Source organism: Schistocerca americana, chromosome 3, assembly GCF_021461395.2.
Source record: "Schistocerca americana isolate TAMUIC-IGC-003095 chromosome 3, iqSchAmer2.1, whole genome shotgun sequence".
NCBI classification, from domain to species: Eukaryota; Metazoa; Arthropoda; class Insecta; order Orthoptera; family Acrididae; genus Schistocerca; species Schistocerca americana.
The window spans coordinates 814,124,483-814,146,304 of record NC_060121.1 but is presented as its reverse complement, the minus strand read 5'-3'; the positions used below and the strand labels follow the sequence as shown (position 1 = coordinate 814,146,304).

At 45.7% G+C, this 21,822-nt stretch overlaps 1 protein-coding gene across 1 annotated transcript in view; it reads right to left on the bottom strand.

Annotated features, from left to right (window-relative positions):
- LOC124606418 (mite allergen Der f 3-like) overlaps positions 1-21,822 on the bottom strand; it is an 80,384-nt gene that overhangs the window by 47,856 nt on the left and 10,706 nt on the right. Inside the window, exon 2 of the mRNA XM_047138399.1 lies at positions 11,178-11,294. Within this exon, the coding sequence (XP_046994355.1) occupies positions 11,178-11,294 (117 nt within the window). The remainder of the gene's footprint in view (positions 1-11,177; positions 11,295-21,822) is intronic.

Sequence of the window (21,822 nt, the reverse complement as noted above, 5' to 3'; positions counted from 1 at the left end):
CCTGTTGGAACAGCAAGTTCCCTTGCCGGTCTAGGAATGGTAGAACGATTGGTTCGATGACGGTTTGGATGTACCGTGCACTATTCAGTGTCCCCTCGACGATTACCAGTGGTGTACGGCCAGTGTAGGAGATCGCTCCCCACACCATGATGCCGGGTGTTGGCCCTGTGTGCCTCGGTCGTATGCAGTCCTGATTGTGGCGCTCACCTGCACGGCGCCAAACACGCATACGTCCATCATTGGCAACAAGGCAGAAGCGACTCTCATCGCTGAAGACGACACGTCTCCATTCGTCCCTCCATTCACGCCTGTCGCGACACCACTGGAGGCGGGCTGCATGATGTTGGGGCGCTAGCGGAAGACGGCCTAACGGTGTGCGGGACCGTAGCCCAGCTTCATGGAGACGGTTGCGAATGGTCCTCGCCGATACCCCAGGAGCAACAGTGTCCCTAATTTGCTGGGAAGTGGCGGTGCGGTCCCCTACGGCACTGCGTAGGATCCTACAGTCTTGGCGTGCATCCGTGCGTCGCTGCGGTCCGGTCCCAGGTCGATGGGCACGTGAACCTTCCGCCGACCACTGGCGACAACATCGATGTACTGTGGAGACCTCACGCCCCACGTGTTGAGCAATTCGGCGGTACGTCCACCCGGCCTCCCGCATGCCCACTATACGCCCTCGCTCAAAGTCCGTCAACTGCACATACGGTTCACGTCCACGCTGTCGCGGCATGCTACCAGTGTTAAAGACTGCGATGGAGCTCCGTATGCCACGGCAAACTGGCTGACACTGACGGCGGCGGTGCACAAATGCTGCGCAGCTAGCGCCATTCGACGGCCAACACCGCGGTTCCTGGTGTGTCCGCTGTGCCGTGCGTGTGATCATTGCTTGTACAGCCCTCTCGCAGTGTCCGGAGCAAGTATGGTGGGTCTGACACACCGGTGTCAATGTGTTCTTTTTTCCATTTCCAGGACTGTATTAACGACCTCCCGACGGTGCCACATGTTACTGCCAGTTTCTATGCCGACGACACAGCGCTCCTGACTGCAGGCACCAGAGTGGACCACCTCGTCACACGGATGCAGCGCCAACTAGATTTAGTGGACCACTGGACCCACATGAACAAGATAACGGTCAATGCAGAAAAAACCAAAGCTATTGTCTTCACACGTCGGAGACCCATCGTCAATGAACGCCTACGGATATCAGACCAGCCACTCCCCTGGGCAACAACTGCAAAATACCTGGGAGTGCATCTGGACGCCAAACTGTTGTATAGTCATCACATTATGGAGAAGAAGACGTCTGGCCTCAAAATGCTGGGAGCTCTCCTCCCATTTCTGAAGAGCTCATACCTCAGCCAACGCACGAAACTCCAGTTGTACCATGCCACAGTCGAACCATCTATTTTGTATGGATCGATCTCTTGGGGTACTACGTGTGCCACTAACTACAAGAAGCTACAGGTTGTACAAAGCAGATGCCTAAGATGGATCACAGGAGCCCAATGGTGGATCCGAAATCATGACATTCATCGAGCCTTAAGCGAATCTTACCTCTCAGACAAGGTCAGGGAGAAGGCACGAACCTTATTTCGGAAGTTGGACATGATACGTGACAGTACACCACAACTCACCACAATAGGTGTGGTACAACCCTTACGCAACCACAAATATAAAGTACCGAAGGCGATAGTATTTGAGCCTCCGTAAATGATATCCCTACGTAATTCTCCATAATTTAAGGACATATCGTCCTTTAGCACTCCTACACACATGTTTTCAAACACACACCAAAAGCAGCGAGTTAAAGGACCCTTCTGTGTGCCCAAACTAAAGCTGAAAGAAGAATAAATAAATAAAGAGAAAATTTTTACCCCTTCCATTCCCTACAGAAGTAAAAATCAACGAAGTTGATCAGACTTCAGCACCACCACCACCAAAAAAAAAAAAAAAAAAGGAAAAAAAAGCCTAGCAGCCAGTCGCCGACTCACGTCGGAAGCTGTTGTCCTCAGCAGGCAACGAAACGTCAGGAAGGAGGAGAAGTTTTATATATGGACCACGGCAATTCAGCCCGGAAGTTTTAATTAATGAAGACGCCTGCCGTGAAAGCTTACGTGTTATGACGGGATCAGTTATCGTCTTAACAACACGCAGCTACTCAGCACGTCGCTAGCACCAGCAAACGGTGCAATCCATCTGTATGTGCCGAAAACGTTTATTTTAAATAAATAAGATTTTGCGATCGTACCTGTTTGTTCATAAGAATTATCACAAGTAAGATCGCTGACACTGCAAGCCATGTTGGTGAAAAATTCAGAAAACCTTTCCGAACATATACATTTACATTAGATGTTAACGAATTAAAGATTTTCAGGAACGCTTTTCTTGCAAGTCTGTGTACTGAGGTGACTAAAGTCATGGGATACCTCCTAATATCGAATCGGACCTCCTTTTACTCGGCGTAGTGCAGCAGTTCGACGTGGCATGGACTCAACAAGTCGTTGGAAGTCTCCTGCAGAAATACTGAGCCACGCTGCCTCTATAACAATCCATAACTGCGAAAGTGTTGCCGGTGAAATATTCTGTGCTCGAACTGACCTCTCGATTACATCCCATAAATGTTCTACGGGATTCCATTCGGGCGATCTGGGTGACCGTACCACTCGCTCGAATTGTCCAGAATGTTCTTCACACCAATCGCGAGCATTTTCGACTCGGTGACATAGCGCATTGTCATCAACAAAAACGTCATCGTTGTTTGGGTACGTGAAGTGCATGAATGGCTGCAAATGGTCTCCAAGTGGCCGAAAAAAACAATTTCTAGCCAGTGATTGGCTAATATGGAGCAGAGGCTGAGACGGTTCTGCGACCGTGTGGGCTGCAGATTCCTCGACTTGCGCCATAGGGTGGTGGGGTTTCGGGTTCCGCTGGATAGGTCAGGAGTCCACTACACGCAACAAGCGGCTACACGGGTAGCAGGGGTTGTGTGGCGTGGGCTGGGCGGTTTTTTAGGTTAGATGGCCTTGGGCAAGTACAGAAAGGGCAACAGCCTCAACGGGTGCGGGGCAAAGTCAGGACATGCGGGGACCAAGCAGCAATCGGTATTGTAATTGTCAACTGTCGAAGCTGCGTTGGTAAAGTACCGGAACTTCAAGCGCTGATAGAAAGCACCGAAGCTGAAATCGTTATAGGTACAGAAAGCTGGCTTAAGCCAGAGATAAATTCTGCCGAAATTTTTACAAAGGTACAGACGGTGTTTAGAAAGGATAGATTGCATGCAACCGGTGGTGGAGTGTTCGTCGCTGTTAGTAGTAGTTTATCCGGTAGTGAAGTAGAAGTGGATAGTTCCTGTGAATTATTATGGGTGGAGGTTACACTAAACAACCGCACTAGGTTAATAATTGGCTCCTTTTACCGACCTCCCGACTCAGCAGCATTAGTGGCAGAACAACTGAGAGAAAATTTGGAATACATTTCACATAAATTTTCTCAGCATGTTATAGTCTTAGGTGGAGATTTCAATTTACCAGATATAGACTGGGACACTCAGATGTTTAGGACGGGTGGTAGGGACAGAGCATCGAGTGACATTATACTGAGTGCACTATCCGAAAATTACCTCGAGCAATTAAACAGAGAACCGACTCGTGGAGATAACATCTTGGACCTACTGATAACAAACAGACCCGAACTTTTCGACTCTGTATGTACAGAACAGGGAATCAGTGATCATAAGGCCGTTGCAGCATCCCTGAATATGGAAGTTAATAGAAATATAAAAAAAGGGAGGAAGGTTTATCTGTTTAGCAAGAGTAATAGAAGGCAGATTTCAGACTACCTAACAGATCAAAACGAAAATTTCTGTTCCGACACTGACAATGTTGAGTGTTTATGGAAAAAGTTCAAGGCAATCGTAAAATGCGTTTTAGACAGGTACGTGGCGAGTAAAACTGTGAGGGACGGGAAAAACCCACCGTGGTACAACAACAAAGTTAGGAAACTACTGCGAAAGCAAAGAGAGCTCCACTCCAAGTTTAAACGCAGCCAAAACCTCTCAGACAAACAGAAGCTAAACGATGTCAAAGTTAGCGTAAGGAGGGCTATGCATGAAGCGTTCATTGAATTCGAAAGTAAAATTCTATGTACCGACTTGACAGAAAATCCTAGGAAGTTCTGGTCTTACGTTAAATCAGTAAGTGGCTCGAAACAGCATATCCAGACACTACGGGATGATGATGGCATTGAAACAGAGGATGACACGCGTAAAGCTGAAATACTAAACACCTTTTTCCAAAACTGTTTCACAGAGGAAGACCGCACTGCAGTTCCTTCTCTAAATCCTCGCACAAACGAAAAAATGGCTGACATCGAAATAAGTGTCCAAGGAATAGAAAAGCAACTGGAATCACTCAATAGAGGAAAGTCCACTGGACCTGACGGGATACCAATTCGATTCTACACAGAGTACGCGAAAGAACTTGCCCCCCTTCTAACAGCCGTGTACCGCAAGTCTCTCGAGGAACGGAGGGTTCCAAATGATTGGAAAAGAGCACAGATAGTCCCAGTCTTCAAGAAGGGTCATCGAGCAGATGCGCAAAACTATAGACCTATATCTCTTACGTCGATCTCTTGTAGTATTTTAGAACATGTTTTTTGCTCGCGTATCATGTCACTTCTGGAAACCCAGAATCTACCATGTAGGAATCAACATGGATTCCGGAAACAGCGATCGTGTGAGACCCAACTCGCCTTATTTGTTCATGAGACCCAGAAAATATTAGATACAGGCTCCCAGGTAGATGCTATTTTTCTTGACTTCCGGAAGGCGTTCGATACAGTTCCGCACTGTCGCCTGATAAACAAAGTAAGAGCCTACGGAATATCAGACCAGCTGTGTGGCTGGATTGAAGAGTTTTTAGCAAACAGAACACAGCATGTTGTTATCAATGGAGAGACGTCTACAGACGTTAAAGTAACCTCTGGCGTGCCACAGGGGAGTGTTATGGGACCATTGCTTTTCACAATATATATGAATGACTTGGTAGATAGTGTCGGAAGTTCCATGCGGCTTTTCGCGGATGATGCTGTAGTATACAGAGAAGTTGCTGCATTAGAAAATTGTAGCGAAATACAGGAAGATCTGCAGCGAATAGACACTTGGTGCAGGGAGTGGCAACTGACCCTTAACATAGACAAATGTAATGTATTGCGAATACATAGAAAGAAGGATCCTTTATTGTATGATTATATGATAGCGGAACAAACACTGGTAGCAGTTACTTCTGTAAAATATCTGGGAGTGTGCGTACGGAACGATTTGAAGTGGAATGATCATATAAAATTAATGTTGGTAAGGCGGGTACCAGGTTGAGATTCATTGGGAGAGTGCTTAGAAAATGTAGTCCATCAACAAAGGAGGTGGCTTACAAAACACTCGTTCGACCTATACTTGAGTATTGCTCATCAGTGTGGGATCCGTACCAGGTCGGGTTGACGGAGGAGATAGAGAAGATCCAAAGAAGAGCGGCGCGTTTCGTCACCGGGTTATTTGGTAACCGTGATAGCGTTACGGAGATGTTTAATAAACTCAAGTGGCAGACTCTGCAAGAGAGGCGCTCTGCATCGCGGTGTAGCTTGCTCGCCAGGTTTCGAGAGGGTGCGTTTCTGGATGAGGTATCGAATATATTGCTTCCCCCTACTTATACCTCCCGAGGAGATCACGAATGTAAAATTAGAGAGATTAGAGCGCGCACGGAGGCTTTCAGACAGTCGTTCTTCCCGCGAACCATACGCGACTGGAACAGGAAAGGGAGGTAATGACAGTGGCACGTAAAGTGCCCTCCGCCACACACCGTTGGGTGGCTTGCGGAGTATCAATGTAGATGTAGATGTAGAAGACCTAGTACAATCCATATAAAGACAGCCCAAAGCATTATGGAGCCACCACCAACTTTTGCAGTGCCTTGTTGAGAACTTGAGCCCGTAGTCCCGAGGGGTCTGCAGCATACTTGAACACTCTCATCAGTTCTTACCATTCGAAATCGGGACCCATCTGGCTAGACCATGGTTCACCAATCGCCTAGGGTCCAACCAATACGGTCACGAGTCCAGGAGAGGCGCTGCAGGCGATATCGTCCTCTTAGCAAAGACACTTGCGTCAGTCGTCTGCTGCCATGCCCATTAACGCCAAATTTCGCCTCACTGTCCTAACGAATACGTCCGTCGTAAATCGTACATTGATTTATGTGGTTATTTCACGCACCGTTGCTTGTTTGTTAGCACTGACAACTCAACGCAAGAGCTGCTGCTCTCGGTCGTTAAGTGAAGGCCATCAGCCACTGAGTTTTCCGTGGTGAAAGGTAATACCTGAAATTCGGTATTCTCGGTCCACTCTCTACACTGTGGATCTAGGAATATTGACTTCCCTAACGACTTCCGGAATGGAATGTCCCATACATCTACCTCCAGCTATAATTCTGCGTTCAAACTCTACTAAATACTGTCGTGCGGCCACAATCACGCCAGAAAACTTTTCGCATGAATCACCTGAGTGTATATGACAGCCCCACCAATGAATTACCCTTTTATAGCTTGTGTACGCGATCTACCGCCATCTGTATATGTGTATATCGCTATCCCATATCTTTTTTCACCTCAGTCTATCTTATATAGTTTCCACTTCACCCGCCATCTGTTATTTTCGGGCTGAAATAGCTTAACTTACCTGCATTGTTTAGCGTTTCATTTACTACTCAAATTCCCTCAGCATTACTTATTCTAATTCGACTACACTTGTAAATTCTGTCTGTATGTTAAAAAAAGCAATGGACTTCTTCCACAGGGAGTGACAGGTAAGCCCTGGAACTCTAAGCTGTGCAATACGTGCAAATTTTATGCTCCAGAAAACAGTTTGGGAACGCAATCTGATCTCCTGTTCAACCGAAGTAGTCACACAACCAAACACACAGTTACATAATTTAGCGCAACTGGAAACCGGCGTACCACAGGTATCACTTTCCTAATAACGGTAAGTAATGATTCATCAAGACAGTGATCGCAAGGTTGAATAAGTGTTGGCTTTCTGGTTGTAGCTTCCAGCTGTGTAGTGGGGGATGTTTCTTCAGTTTTGTTAATAACGACTTTAAGTCCAAAGAGTAATTAAATCATAAGAATCAATACACAGTTTGTGAATATCATTTCCAACTAATATCACAGTAATGTGCGAGATCACTCCACACAAGTTTTAGCAAGCAGGGCCCATCGAAATAGTGTCCTTCGACCTACCTTACCTGCTCCTGTAATCTGATAGCGCCCACAGAAAAGTCCGTTATTGCTAACGTCCTGTGACTGCAACTCAGTATGTGCTTTCCGATATGCCAGAATATTCGTGGACCGTTGTGCGAGATCACGATGTATAACAAGGTGGCAGCCATGCAGCGCGGCACTTGTTATGCATAATTAACCAATAATGATTTGTGTTTTGACAGAAAAATTACGGAAGAAATTAGGTAATAATCATATACATTATTTCCAAACAGAACTAATTGATTTATAGGCCCCCATAAACTGTCAAAGCAGCAGATATATAATTCAGTTTCAAATTGAGTCCTAGCAATACTGCGACCCTATTACGCGACTTTAAGCCGGACAACAACTCTTTCATGGTTTTATGAGAGGAGGATAATTATGAATCTACAGCACAACGAATTGAAACGATAATATATCTCGCTGTAATCTGGTTTCACTCAATGAAGTAAGAGCAACCTACAAGTTTCCATTTTACCGTGCTTAAGATTACTGCCGCGTTCTTAATCGCGGAATAATCGTGAACAAGTAATGCCAAAATAAACCAACCACTTTAAAAAAAATTTCAAAAATGTGTGAAATCTTATGGGACTTAACTGCTAAGGTCGTCAGTTCCTAAGCTTACACAGTACTTAACCTAAATTGTCCTAAGGACAAACACACACACCCATGCCCGAGGGAAGACTCGAACGCCGGCCGGAGTGGCTGTGCGGTTCTAGGCGCTAGAGTCTGGAACCGAGCGACCGCTACGGTCGCAGGTTCGAATCCTGCCTCGGGCATGGATGCTTGTGATGTCCTTAGGTTCGTTAGGTTTAATTAGTTCTAAGTTCTAGGCGACTGATGACCTCAGAAGTTAAGATGCATAGTGCTCAGAGCCATTTGAGCACTCGAACCTCCGCCAGGACCAGCCACACAGTTCATGACTTCAGCACCCAAGACCGCTCTGCTAATCCCGCGCCTAACCACTTTACCTAAGCTACACCATGACAAGTAAGTGAAATGGTCTTACACAATTCTTTCATCACTGTCGAATCCCCACGTAAGCAACCTCCCAAGTCGGAACACACAACAGGACTCCTCGATATCAGAACGCAGAACAGAAGAGCGACAGTACCAGAAACAGATTGGCGAAAGCTATTTCAAACAAGGACGGCTTTGTAGCTACTACCCACAAACCTTCCCATTCGTCGAAAAAACAAACTTGACTCCCCAAAGATGCGAAATCGCCTTAGCGACGCAAAGAGGTTGCTCCGTATAGCTTACATCGATTAATCGAAGCTGAGAATAGCCGATACTATAAATGACGGTAGTATCTGTTCCCGGAAGAACAGTTACCGTAGATAACCATGCAGCTTTGCTAGAATGAAATGATAATTAAATGGACAACCTAGCTGCAACCAGGCGTTGATATACTTCATTGGGGACATGTTGAAAATGTGTACCCCGACAGGGACTCGAACCCGGGATCTCCTGCTTACATGGCAGACGCTCTATCCATCTGAGCCACCGAGGGCACAGAGAATAGTGGGCCTGCAGGGACGTATTCCTTGCACGCTCCTCGTGAGATGCACGTTCCGATCATGTCCACACCACTACATTCGTAGTGCTCCTAATAGATGTTTGCGAACGCACACGCTGTGCCAGAACTCGTACGGGACTTGGTAGATTAATCTGCCACGAGTAATGAGTATGATGGGCAAACATTTATTAGGCGCACTACGAATGTAGTGGTGTGGACATGTTGGGAATGTGGGTCTCACGGGGAGCGTGCAAGGGATAAATCCCTGCAGGCTCACTATTCTCTGGGCCCTCGGTGGCTCAGCTGGAGGCCGGAACGGTAGCTCAGCGTGTTCGGTCAGAGGGCTGCGTGCTCTCTGTAATAAACAAACTGAGTCAAAGAGTCGACGATCAAATTGAACAGATGTCTTGTGACGTCCGCCCAGACCAATCTCAACGAACAATATCGGAAAAAAAAGATGGATAGAGCGTCTGCCATGTAAGCAGGAGATCCCAGGTTACAGTCCCGGTCGGGGAACATATCTTCAACATGTCCCCAATGAAGTACACTCCTGGAAATGGAAAAACGAACACATTGACACCGGTGTGTCAGACCCACCATACTTGCTCCGGACACTGCGAGAGGGCTGTACAAGCAATGATCACACGCACGGCACAGCGGACACTCCAGGAACCGCGGTGTTGGCCGTCGAATGGCGCTGGCTGCGCAGCATTTGTGCACCGCCGCCGTCAGTGTCAGCCAGTTTACCGTGGCATACGGAGCTCCATTGCAGTCTTTAACACTGGTAGCATGCCGCGACAGCGTGGACGTGAACCGTATGTGCAGTTGACGGACTTTGAGCGAGGGCGTATAGTGGGAGGCCGTGTGGACGTACCGCCGAATTGCTCAATACGTGGGGCGTGAGGTCTCCACAGTACATCGATGTTGTCGCCAGTGGTCGGCGGAAGGTGCACGTGCCCGTCGACCTGGGACCGGACCGCAGCGACGCACGGATGCACGCCAAGACCGTAGGATCCTACGCAGTGCCGTAGGGGACCGCACCGCCACTTCCCAGCAAATTAGGGACACTGTTGCTCCTGGGGTATCGGCGAGGACCATTCGCAACCGTCTCCATGAAGCTGGGCTACGGTCCCGCACACCGTTAGGCCGTCTTCCACTCACGCCCCAACATCGTGCAGCCCGCCTCCAGTGGTGTCGCGACAGGCGTGAATGGAGGGACGAATGGAGACGTGTCGTCTTCAGCGATGAGAGTCGCTTCTGCCTTGGTGCCAATGATGGTCGTATGCGTGTTTGGCGCCGTGCAGGTGAGCGCCACAATCAGGACTGCATACGACCGAGGCACACAGGGCCAACACCCGGCATCATGGTGTGGGGAGCGATCTCCTACACTGGCCGTACACCACTGGTGATCGTCGAGGGGACACTGAATAGTGCACGGTACATCCAAACCGTCATCGAACCCATCGTTCTACCATTCCTAGACCGGCAAAGGAGCCTGCTGTTCCAACAGGACAATGCACGTCCGCATGTATCCCGAGCCACCCATCGTGCTCTGGAAGGTGTAAGTCAACTACCCTGGCCAGCAAGATCTCCGGATCTGTCCCCCATTGAGCATGTTTGGGACTGGATGAAGCGTCGTCTCACGCGGTCTGCACGTCCAGCACGAACGCTGGTCCAACTGAGGCGCCAGGTGGAAATGGCATGGCAAGCCGTTCCACAGGACTACATCCAGCATCTCTACGATCGTCTCCATGGGAGAATAGCAGCCTGCATTGCTGCGAAAGGTGGATATACACTGTACTAGTGCCGACATTGTGCATGCTCTGTTGCCTGTGTCTATGTGCCTGTGGTTCTGTCAGTGTGATCATGTGATGTATCTGACCCCAGGAATGTGTCAATAAAGTTTCCCCTTCCTGGGACAATGAATTCACGGTGTTCTTATTTCAATTTCCAGGAGTGTATATCAACGCCTGGTTGCAGCTAGGTTGTCCATTTTATTATCATTTCATAATAGCCGATACGCCTAAAGTACTGCAGAGATAAATACCGTGATCTACTAACAGCAAAATGTAATGGGAAGAAATGAAAGTGCCAAATGAACAGATAACTTTCACGCCCTATTACTCTTGCCTTGGGGAACAGGCCTCACTCAGTTTTTGACTGCTATTCCTCTATCGTATCTTGTAGTATTTATAATTGCATCCTGGTTTCTGTACACAAGTGCTAGAGGAGCTTTCACTCCTTGCACTCTATTCCTGCTACCCTCAGAATCTCAGAGTGTATTTCAGTCAACATTGCCGGAAGCTTTCTGGAAACCTTGGAGAACAGAGGGTCGCAGACCTTGTCGGCTTACCTGCAAGAGCCCCCAGCCGACAACTATGGCGACGGCTCCGTCTTGCACGGGCTGCCCCTGCTGCGGCAGCGTCGCTGCGGCGACCTTCACGCCGTCCAGCTGGAACGGCTCCGCAACCTGCAGAACACGCGGCGTTTGCCTCCGATTTAGCCATCTATACATTCCCACATGGAGTTCCATAAATCCCATTACCAAGAACAGTAAAGTTACACAGGGTGAACCCACATTCTACCTACAAAATTTCGAAGGTCGTTCATGACTATTTCGGAATATTTTGGCCTCCTCATCGTATGCCAAGTATACAAGGGCAAACGCTCTGCCTGCCCCAAAAGCTCCAGAGTCCACCTCCGTTGTCTGGCTACCACTGGAACTTCTCTCCGATAACCCTCGGCGGGTATAATGCCGTTTGAGACCCATGGGAAGGAGAACCTTGAGATGTTACAGGTAGAAAGAATAAGGTCCAAAGCCACGTGCGGAGTAAGAAATCCTTCGGGCTGCTAAAGGAGCTAAGGTTAATTTTTGAATTGAAGGGGACACAGAGAGAATTTTATTCCAGATTACATATTTAAAATAAAACTTTATGATAATTTTAAGCACCATCTGGATTTTATTATTGTTTTCTTTGATGGATCTAAACAGGGGACTTCATCGCCTGCTCACTCGTGTTCCCCTATGTTTCATCAGGACTGTATTCCCAGAGCATTTTTAAGTTTACTATGCAGAATTATTTTTTGTCTTGGGCGGACACGTGAGCAGATGCGATAATGTCTTGGCGAGAAATTCCTAATGAGATGAGCTCTGATTCCCAAAGTGCCCTTCTTGCTAGGGGACAGATGTTCCCAGCGGATAGTATGCGAGGGTTGGAACTTTAATAGTGGCAACTATTTATTTACAGCTCGTACAAAATAGATACGTGTTTCAAAATTTTACTGACCTTAAAAGTGGTCACCAGCATTGTGGATAACCAGTTGCCAGCGATGTGGAAGTCGTAGGATACTCTTAGCAGCGCCAGATGTGTTGGAAGTTCGAGCGGCGCGATCTATTGCCCGACGTAGGTTGTGTTCCAAAAATGAACAGCATAGAGGCAGAAGTAATGACACTTTCTGCAGTAATGACACCTGACAATGCTCAAGCACGTACAGTGCAAGCTGTTACTGATTTGTTTGACTGATGGGGCTGCTAAGTGCTATACCACCTGACTTAAGCCCTCGTAAGTTCAACTTGATTTCTAAACTGAAGGAAACACTTCACGGCATTCGCTTCAGATCTGCGACAAATTCGTCGGGAAATAGACCGCACCGCTCGAGCTATCAACACAACTGGCACTGCTAAGAGTATCTTACGACAACCACATCGTTGGCAACGAGTTATACACAATGCTGGTGACTACTTCGAAGGTCTGTAAAACTTTGAAACACGTATCTATTTTGTACGAGCTGTAAATAAATAGTTGCCACTATTTAAGTTCCAACCCTCGTACCTAAGATGCTTTCCTTTTCTTGCAATGATAGAAGAAGGAAATAATTTTCTACCCAGTCCCAGGGCACAAAGGGTTCCAGAGAAATAAACTCACGCACCTGGCAAGGAGGCTTGTTCCCTTCAACTTGATGATCTCTGTTCAGTCCCGTGGGCAGTCACTGCATATCTAGTACAGAAGGCCATGTGTTGGTGGGAGGCTCAATGACTGGAATGGAGCAGCATTGTGGGCAGTCATTGCATATCTAGTACAGAAGGCCATGTGTTCGTGGGAGGCTCAATGACTGGAATGAAGCAGCATAGAAACTGCAGCTACAGCCCAGCTATAGCTTTCCTCATCCTAACCACAATGATGCAAAGAAGTAGCCCTTGCAAAGTAAAGAGTGGGACAATGTCACTTGTGACATGGTTTTCCCTTACGTCTGGAGGAAGCCCAGTTGGATTCTCACAGCAAAGAGAAATCCAATGTCCCACTCTTAGACTTGTAGTGGCCACTTCTCCACCCGGTTCTGGCGGGAAAGAGATCAGGCTTGATTGCACTGTGGCTGTGGTTTCACTGACCGCAGCTCATATTCCTCCCTTCCTCTAATGAACCTCCCATTCACACATGATTTCTGAGTCACCACTGACTGCCCAAATGGTGACCGAACAGCGAGCAGGAAATTGAAGGGAGCAAGCGTCCCGCGGATATCCGAAATTTTATTACTGCCGTTCGGGTTCATCCTGTGAAATATCACACAGCAATCAGCCATAAGAAGCAATGTCTATAAAGAGAACTAGCAAAAAATTATGATTATTGCTCATCTCATCACACTGCCAGTTTTAGAATTACTACTACATTATATTATATGTTTGTACTACCTGTCCTGGCCACACATTGCTGTGTCTCAGTATGGTGAATTGGAAAAGAAAGAAAAGAGGAAGCACACATTTGCAATATCTATGAGAATTGGATATACATCCTGATCTCCTTTCCACTTCCTGTCTCTGTCCATCTCTTCCTCCCTCTGTCTTTATCTGTCTTCTTCTCCTTCTCCTTCCGCCCATCTCCATCAACCAATTCCTACCCCCTCTCTCTGTCCTTTTTTTCTCGCTCCTTTCTCTCCATCTCCTCCTGCTCCCTCTTCCTCCCCCCTCTCTCTGTCCAACACCTCCTATCCCCTTTTTACATCTGTCTTTTTCTCCCACTGTGTCCATATCTTTCTGCCCCCCTCACTGACCATCTCCTCCTTTCCACTTACCATGTTCATTTCCTAGCACCCTTCTGACCACTCTCTCTGATCTTAAGCCTTGTTTATCGTTACTGAAATTTCAGATTCTGTATCAGTATTCTAATCGTAATCCGGTAAGTCATAAATACAACTTCCCTGTTTGCTGTTTGCAGTTGCTGACAATATTATATATGTATGTATGTATTTGTGTGTGTGTGTGTGTGTGTGTGTGTGTGTGTGTCCAAACGTTTTTTTGCAGTAACATGTGACAATTTGAAGTAAATTGGTCGAGTACTTTCTTTAGATTTCCAGTAACAAAGTTTCCTACATCTACATCTACATCTACATCTTCATCCATACTCCTGAAGCCACCTGACGGTGTGTGGCGGAGGGTACCTTGAGTACCTCTAACGGTTCTCCCTTCTATTCCAGTCTCGTATTATTCGTGGAAAGAAAGATTGTCGGTATGCCTCTGTGTGGGCTCTAATCTCTCTGATTTTATCCTCATGGTCTCTTCGCGAGATATACGTAGGAGGGAGCAATATACTGCTTGACTCCTCAGTGGAGGTATGTTCTCGAAACTTCAACAAAAGCCCGTACCGAGCTACTGAGCGTCTCTCTTGCAGAGTCTTCCACTGGAGTTTATCTATCATCTCCGTAATGCTTTCGCGATTACTAAATGATCCTGTAACGAAGCGCGCTGCTCTCCGTTGGATCTTCTCTATCTCTTCTATCAACCCTATCTGGTACGGATCCCACACTGCTGAGCAGTGGGCGAACAAGCGTCCTGTAACCTACTTCCTTTGTTTTCGGATTGCATTTCCTTAGGATTCTTCCAATGAATCTGAGTCTGGCATCTGCTTGACCGACGATCAACTTTATATGATCATTCCATTTTAAATCACTCCTAATGCATACTCCCAGATAATTTATGGAATTAACTGCTTCCAGTTGCTGACCTGCTATATTGTAGCTAAATGATAAGGGATCTTTCTTCTATGTATTCAAAGCACATTATATATTATATTATATTATATTATATTATATTATATTATATTATATTATATTATATTATATTATATTATATATTACATAAATATTTTTATATTATATGTATATTAAATATGTATAGCCAATATTGATCCGAATGTTCATTAAAGTATTCTGAAAAATTTGAAGTGCATCGGGCAAAAATTCTTCGAGATTCTTGGTGACGTTTCCCCTTTATGCATTACACATTATGTATGTACTACATATATTAAAGATGACATTAAGACAGGCCCATATTCAAGTGCAGCAAGAGATTTAAGATTTTGAACAAACGATCATTTACAGTTATGAACAAACGATCATTTACAGTTATATATAGATTTCCTTTATAATTATTACATATATATGTTTATCAGTAGGTATATAAAAAGACGCGTACATTCGAATGGAATTTCAAGGATATGTACGATTTTGAACAAATGAACATTTATCTTTTCATTTACATAGATATAAATGTTTATTTCTTCAATATCTTAAATCTGTGGAAGTTCCTCACTGATTGCTTCGAAGCAATATATATATATATATATATATATATATATATATATATATATATATATATATAATCTGGATCTCTTCCACATTTTATGGCAAAATCAATTCCGCTTCATATATTATACATGTTTTCATATATTAAATATATTTAAAACATATGTAATCTAGGTCTGTCTGATTGTTCATTATAGTACCAGGTGAAAATCTCAAGTACGTTGGTCAAGTAATTTCTATGTGAAATATGTGTTTATATATTATAAGAAAGCATTCTGGTAGATATATGAAAACACTATGTGCTTGAATGCAACGTTGCATCAAAATTTCAAAGCGGTTTGTGAATAACTTTCAAAGATAAACGATTCTGAACGATTTGGAACAAACTATTGTGGGATCATTTTTCGGAGTAGACCCGCAACATATGCAAATTCACAATATTCAAATGAGCGACCCACCTTCGCCGTGTGATCTGAAATATATGAGTAAACGTTACTTTCAGCAATATAAAAATGGACTTGCATGCTATTTGGAAGTGAGGAAATGTTATGGAAGCAAAATGTACGACGCGACCAGTGAACCGAACGCCGGGACGGCCGGCTGCCCGTTGCACTTCTTCTGTGGAGGGACCATGACGGGTGGTGGTCACACTATGTCTGAGGGCTCTCAGAGCTTTCTCTGACGGCCTGGGGAGCTGCGGTGTGAATCCTGCAAGTGAAAGAGCTTCCTGTAGCAACCACATGCGAGACTTTTTTATGAGATGGAGTGAGGAGAACCTTTAGCAGAAAGGGCTGTTGTCTGAAGAACATAGACACGGCTTTTTGGATGGATACCGGAGAGTGCTATCGGGCAGGTGAAAAGGAAGCCCCCAGTCTTTGAAAAACGTGTGATGGCGCTGAATGTGCTACTTTTACACCAGAATTTTTTTTTAAGAACTTAAGAAAGACGGTCATTGGTTCATCTGGAGCTTTTCCCAGAGTGACCGAGCATAGCAATGCCAAAAGCAACCTCCTTTGTAGGATGCAGAAAGAGACAGAAATAGCGAGGAACGACTTTTTTTGTAAGGAAAGTATTAGGAAGAATTTAATTGGTTAAGTAAGTTAAACATAGCCCAGGTAAGGGGACCTGCACTCTCAGAGACATATTTTTAGCGGTCGGTGATCGCAAGAAATAGAATCCAGCCCATCAGTCTAGCTTGTAACGAAAAATGCGGTAAAGCGAAGCCTCCTTGACGGACGTCGTCGCACAGTAAATACACAGTTCATCTTACTCTTTTCTCCTCCTGGTCGTCTCGCAGAGCTTTCTTGCAAGACTTCTACTTAGATCTTCATCACAGATCTTCAACTTATGACACCATCTTTGAAGGTAGGACGCTGGTGCTGCCACAGATTGAGGTCACAGTATTTCTGCCAGCAACAGCTACAATATGATGCTACCGAGCAGGTTCTGCGTGAGATGTGGGGAAAGTCAAATCAATTTACAACTTTCAACGTCTTAGAGGTTGGCCCTAACGAGTTATCTTGCAAATCATGAAACTCTGTCTTCCAAATTCCACAACAAGTGTGAGATACTATCTTCCAAAGTTCTGTGTGTTCCTTCAGTAATTCTATCATTTACTAACTCATTTAACGGCGATCACTCAGTACTTCTACGATTTATTTTCGGTTTTTCCCCCAACCCCATGTCAGATGAACAGATTTGCATTCGCACATGTTGCCACAAGTAACTTTTTACCGGTATGTTGCCACAGGGTGCGTTTATGTAATAATATTCAGAATGAAGTATTTTTGTCATAATTATGAATTGTGCAGATGATAAAAAAAACGAATCTCAATATATCCAGTTTCATTCAGTTTTAAATTCATAATAAAAGAAAACTACCTACAAAACCAACATTTACATTTTTATTTATGTAGAGTAGCTGCGAACAGCTTGTTTGCAGGACACTCCTCCTCCTCTTAAACTGCTTTACGACTATGGTTACCAAAATACAAAAGGCACCTAAAACAAGCAGAAATATTTATATTTTCAGTAAACTAGATAAAAAAAGGGTGACAACATATCTCAAAGAGAAACTGGAAACATTTAACTCTGGGTAAGAGCATGAAGAGGAAATATGAATCTACTGTAGAAGAATAGTTGAAAAAACGCTGAATAGATATGAAGCTAGTGGCACAGTCCATGATAGGAGGGGCCCTCCCTGGTGTCTGTAAATAAAATTCTGAAGCAAAAGCGACTGGCGCGCAATCATCGTACCATTGACCTATACTTTCCTATGGACGATTCACGTAGCATCACGCAGACACTTCCGTTGGTAACACAGGAGTCCGATGCGAGAGGCTGCTTGGCTCCCACAGATTAGGCAAGTGTGTGTCTCCTCGAAACACGGGTTCGTCGGAGCCATGTATATACCCACTCGTTTCATAGCTACGTTGTAGCTGAAGATTCCGTTTGAAACTTACTGCCGTTCTTGGCCCGTTTTCTCCACCTGCTACAGTCTTCGGCGAGCTCCTTCCACTTCTAGCAGTCAATACTAAATACATTTATGTCACAACTGGCGCAATCTTTAAAGCGCAGTGCAAGTCTTCCTGGCGGTCTCTTGGCAAGTGCCATCCCAGTGATCAGTGTGTGTCAGGGAAGAGGGGCGTGGTCCATACAGTGTTAGTGTCCCAGCCAACGCAGGGAAAGTTCCTTTAGAGTGGCGGTGATGCTCGGTTGCTTCACGGTATTCAGGACCATCTCGTTTGCCACGTGATCCCTCCATGTTATGCCCAGAATATTGCGTGAGCACCGCAGACGAAAGTTGTTGCACTTACGTTCTTGCTTAGCATATTATATCTAAATCTTAGCTCCATAAAAGAGGTTGCTTAGGACACCACCTTCATAAACGAGTGTCTTTTGCTGTCAACGTAAGGAGTTTGTTGTCCCATACTCTTGTGCTGAGCTTCTGGCACTAACGAGCGTGATGACTGGGTGTTGTGTGATGTCCTTAGGTTGGTTAGGTTTAAGTAGTTCTATGTTCTAGGGGACTGATGACCATAGCTGTTAAGTCCCATAGTGTTCAGAGCCATTTTGAACTAACGAGCGGAGGTAACAGAATTTCTCGACGACATTTAACAGGGGGCTACACTATCGCTTCTTGTTGTGACAGGCAAATCCGGGTGTCCTTGCACCATAGTCACGGTCTTCTATACAGTAAAAGGGACAGAGAAGAGCCTCTACGCCGTAGCAAATTTATTTACAAGCTTCTAAGGTCGTTTTGTGGGCAGCGGCCTTGCATGATGCCATACGGTAGAAGATGACATAGAGATCGCTAGATCCTGATTGTCCCGTCCGGGCCAGAAGGTGGAGTTTTGCTTTTGCATGACAGTATTTGGAAGAGTGTTTTCCCGTGTGGTGTGGGCGGGCTGGAGATACACCGGATACACCGGTTCCCGTCAGATCACCGCAGTTAACCGCTGTCGGGCGTGGCCGGCAGTTGGATGGGTTACCATCCGGGCCGCCATGTGCTGTTGCCATTTTTCTGGGTGCACTCAGCCTCGTGATGCCAATTGAGGAGTTACTCGACCGAATAGTGGCGGCTCCGGTCACAGAAAACCATCATAACGACCGGGAGAGCGGTGTGCTGACCACGCGCCCCTCCTATCCGCATCCTCATCTGAGGATGACACGGAGGTCGGATGTTCCCGATGGGCCACTAGTGGCCTGAATACGGAGTGCTACGGTCGTTTTGTGTACGTGCTATGGGTACTGCATCGGCAGCGAATATAAGGTTGTTTGCAAGTAAGTCCTCATGGCAGCGCTTGGATCTGAGTAGCGAGTGTACTAAGTTTGGTGTTAACTTGGTATTTAGATGGATTCTTTGGTCTGTTTCGCTCAAAGCTACCCCTTAGAAGTAGCGAGAAGCATATACCAAATAAGGAATGAGTCAGTAAACATCTTTGGCGAACTCCTCTTTGTACAAAAAACAAATCAGATGTGTTTCCACCAAATATTAAGCACCCTCCATGTCGTAATGAAAATCCCTGACAATCCTCAGGAATTCTGGAAGACACGCTATCTTCACTAATAAAGTAAACAGTCCCTCCCTGCTTATTTAGGCTGATGAAAGCGATGAACAATGGGCTATTTTCATGAATTTTACGCCGTGTGAAGAGCATACCAACAGTAGATTGCTGAACCTGAAACCCACATTTAGACTCGAGTGTACACACGATGAACAAACTTCTCCAGTCCGCCCACACCACACGGGAAAACACTCTTCCAAATACTGTCATGCAAAAGCAAAACTCCACATTCTGGCCCGGACGGGACAATCAGGATCTAGCGATCTCTATGTCATCTTCTACCGTATGGCATCATGCGGATGAGGTACGAGGGACATGGGACAGCACAACGCTCTCCCGGCCGTTGTCGATTTTCTTGACCTTGGATCTGCTACGAGTAACTCCTCATTTGGCATCACAAGATTGACAAGGGGAAGGCCTCGGACATAGCTGACCTGCTCGTCTCATATTTGGCAGGCGCTTGTGTACACCCTGAAATGAAAGACTCCAAGATATTTTGGCTCAATACCCCCTCGTTTTTTTAAAAAATCGTCCCTAAAGCTCAAGACACACAATCGACTCAAATTTGTCGGCATCGATAGATAGTTGGAAACTGAGCAATTGTCATCAACATATACGGCGTTAGAATTTTCGTAGAAATCGAAAAAAGAAACTTTCGCGACTGCTCTTATGTACCGCTAAGACGCTCCAAGATATTTTGGCTCAATACCCCATCGTTTTTTAAAAAAAAATCGTCCCTAAAGCTCAAGACACGCAATCGACTCAAATTTGACGGCATCGATAGATAGTTGGAAACTGAGCAATTGTCATCAACATATACGGCGTTAGAATTTTCGTAGAAATCGAAAAAAGAAACTTTCACGACTGCTCTTATGTACCGCTAAGACATCGCTGTCGAAGGCAAGCACAAATGGCGTGGCGACCAGGCCATTTGACTGGCAAGCGAAGAACCTGTGTTCGAATTTGAAATACACTTAGTATTTTTTTTAAATTGTATTTTTTTTTGCGAATCGAAATTGGTGGGAATAGGAATGGTAATAGCCGGCCGAGGTGGCCGAGCGGTTCTGGGCGCTACAGTCTGGAACGGCGCGACCGCTACGGTCGCAGGTTCGAATCCTTCCTCGGGCATGGATGTGTGTGATGTCCTAAGGTTAGTTAGGTTTAAGTAGCTCTAAGTTCTAGGGGACTGATGATCTCAGATGTTAAGTCCCATAGTGCTCAGACTCACTTGAACCGATTTTTCTTTTTTTTTTTTATTGAGGAATGGTAATAAGGTAAGTAAAGAATTAAAATTTTAAGTCTCGTCGTATGAAAACAATTGCGAGTAAGACTGCTGCGAATTCGTCATGAGGGACCACAGACAGGCGATCGCGGGACGTTTGTTTACAGTGAGGAGCGCTACAGTATGCCCACAGAGACAGTTGTGTTATACAGGAAATGTGTCTGCAGTTGCGAATATAAATGGAAATGCCATATGTCTAGGGCCTCCCGTCGGGTAGACCGTTCGCCTGGTGCAAGTCTTTCGAGTTGACGCCACTTCGGTGACTTTCGTGTCGATGGGGACAAAATGATGATTATAAGGACAACACAACGCCCAGTACCCGAGCGGAGAAAATCTCCGACCCAGCCGGGAATCGAACCCAGGCCGTAAGCCATAGCATTGCATCGCGCTGACCAGTCAGCTAACAGGGGCGGACGTGGCGAATATAGGCAACCTCCAACTTTAGACTGGAATGACGATATTGAAAATTTGTGCCGGACCAGGACTCGAACCCGGATTTTCCACTTGTCGTGAGCAGTAGGCTTAACCATTTCGGTTACCCGTACACGTTTTACAGCCAGACGCAAATTTCCAATGTCGACGTCCATGCGTCCTTAACCTACAAACGTACACTTACTATAATTCCCGTGCGGGACAGACAGTTTAATCGAAACCTGGTATCAGCCTGTTGCCTGGTATCGGCGGATAAATAACATATTGCAATGCCTGTGTTTGTATGAACCACGATGAAACTTTCTTTCGGACATGTCCGCATTCAGGGATATCCGAAATCATTAAGGCTACCGCTCGCGACATGCGGGAAATCTGGGGTCGTGTCCTGCTCCAGTATAAAATTTCAATGTCGTCATCCCATTCTACAGTTGGAGGTTACCCGTATTCGAGAATACGTTAACTACACTCCTGGAAATTGAAATAAGAACACCGTGAATTCATTGTCCCAGGAAGGGGAAACTTTATTGACACATTCCTGGGGTCAGATACATCACATGATCACACTGACAGAACCACAGGCACATAGACACAGGCAACAGAGCATGCACAATGTCGGCACTAGTACAGTGTATATCCAC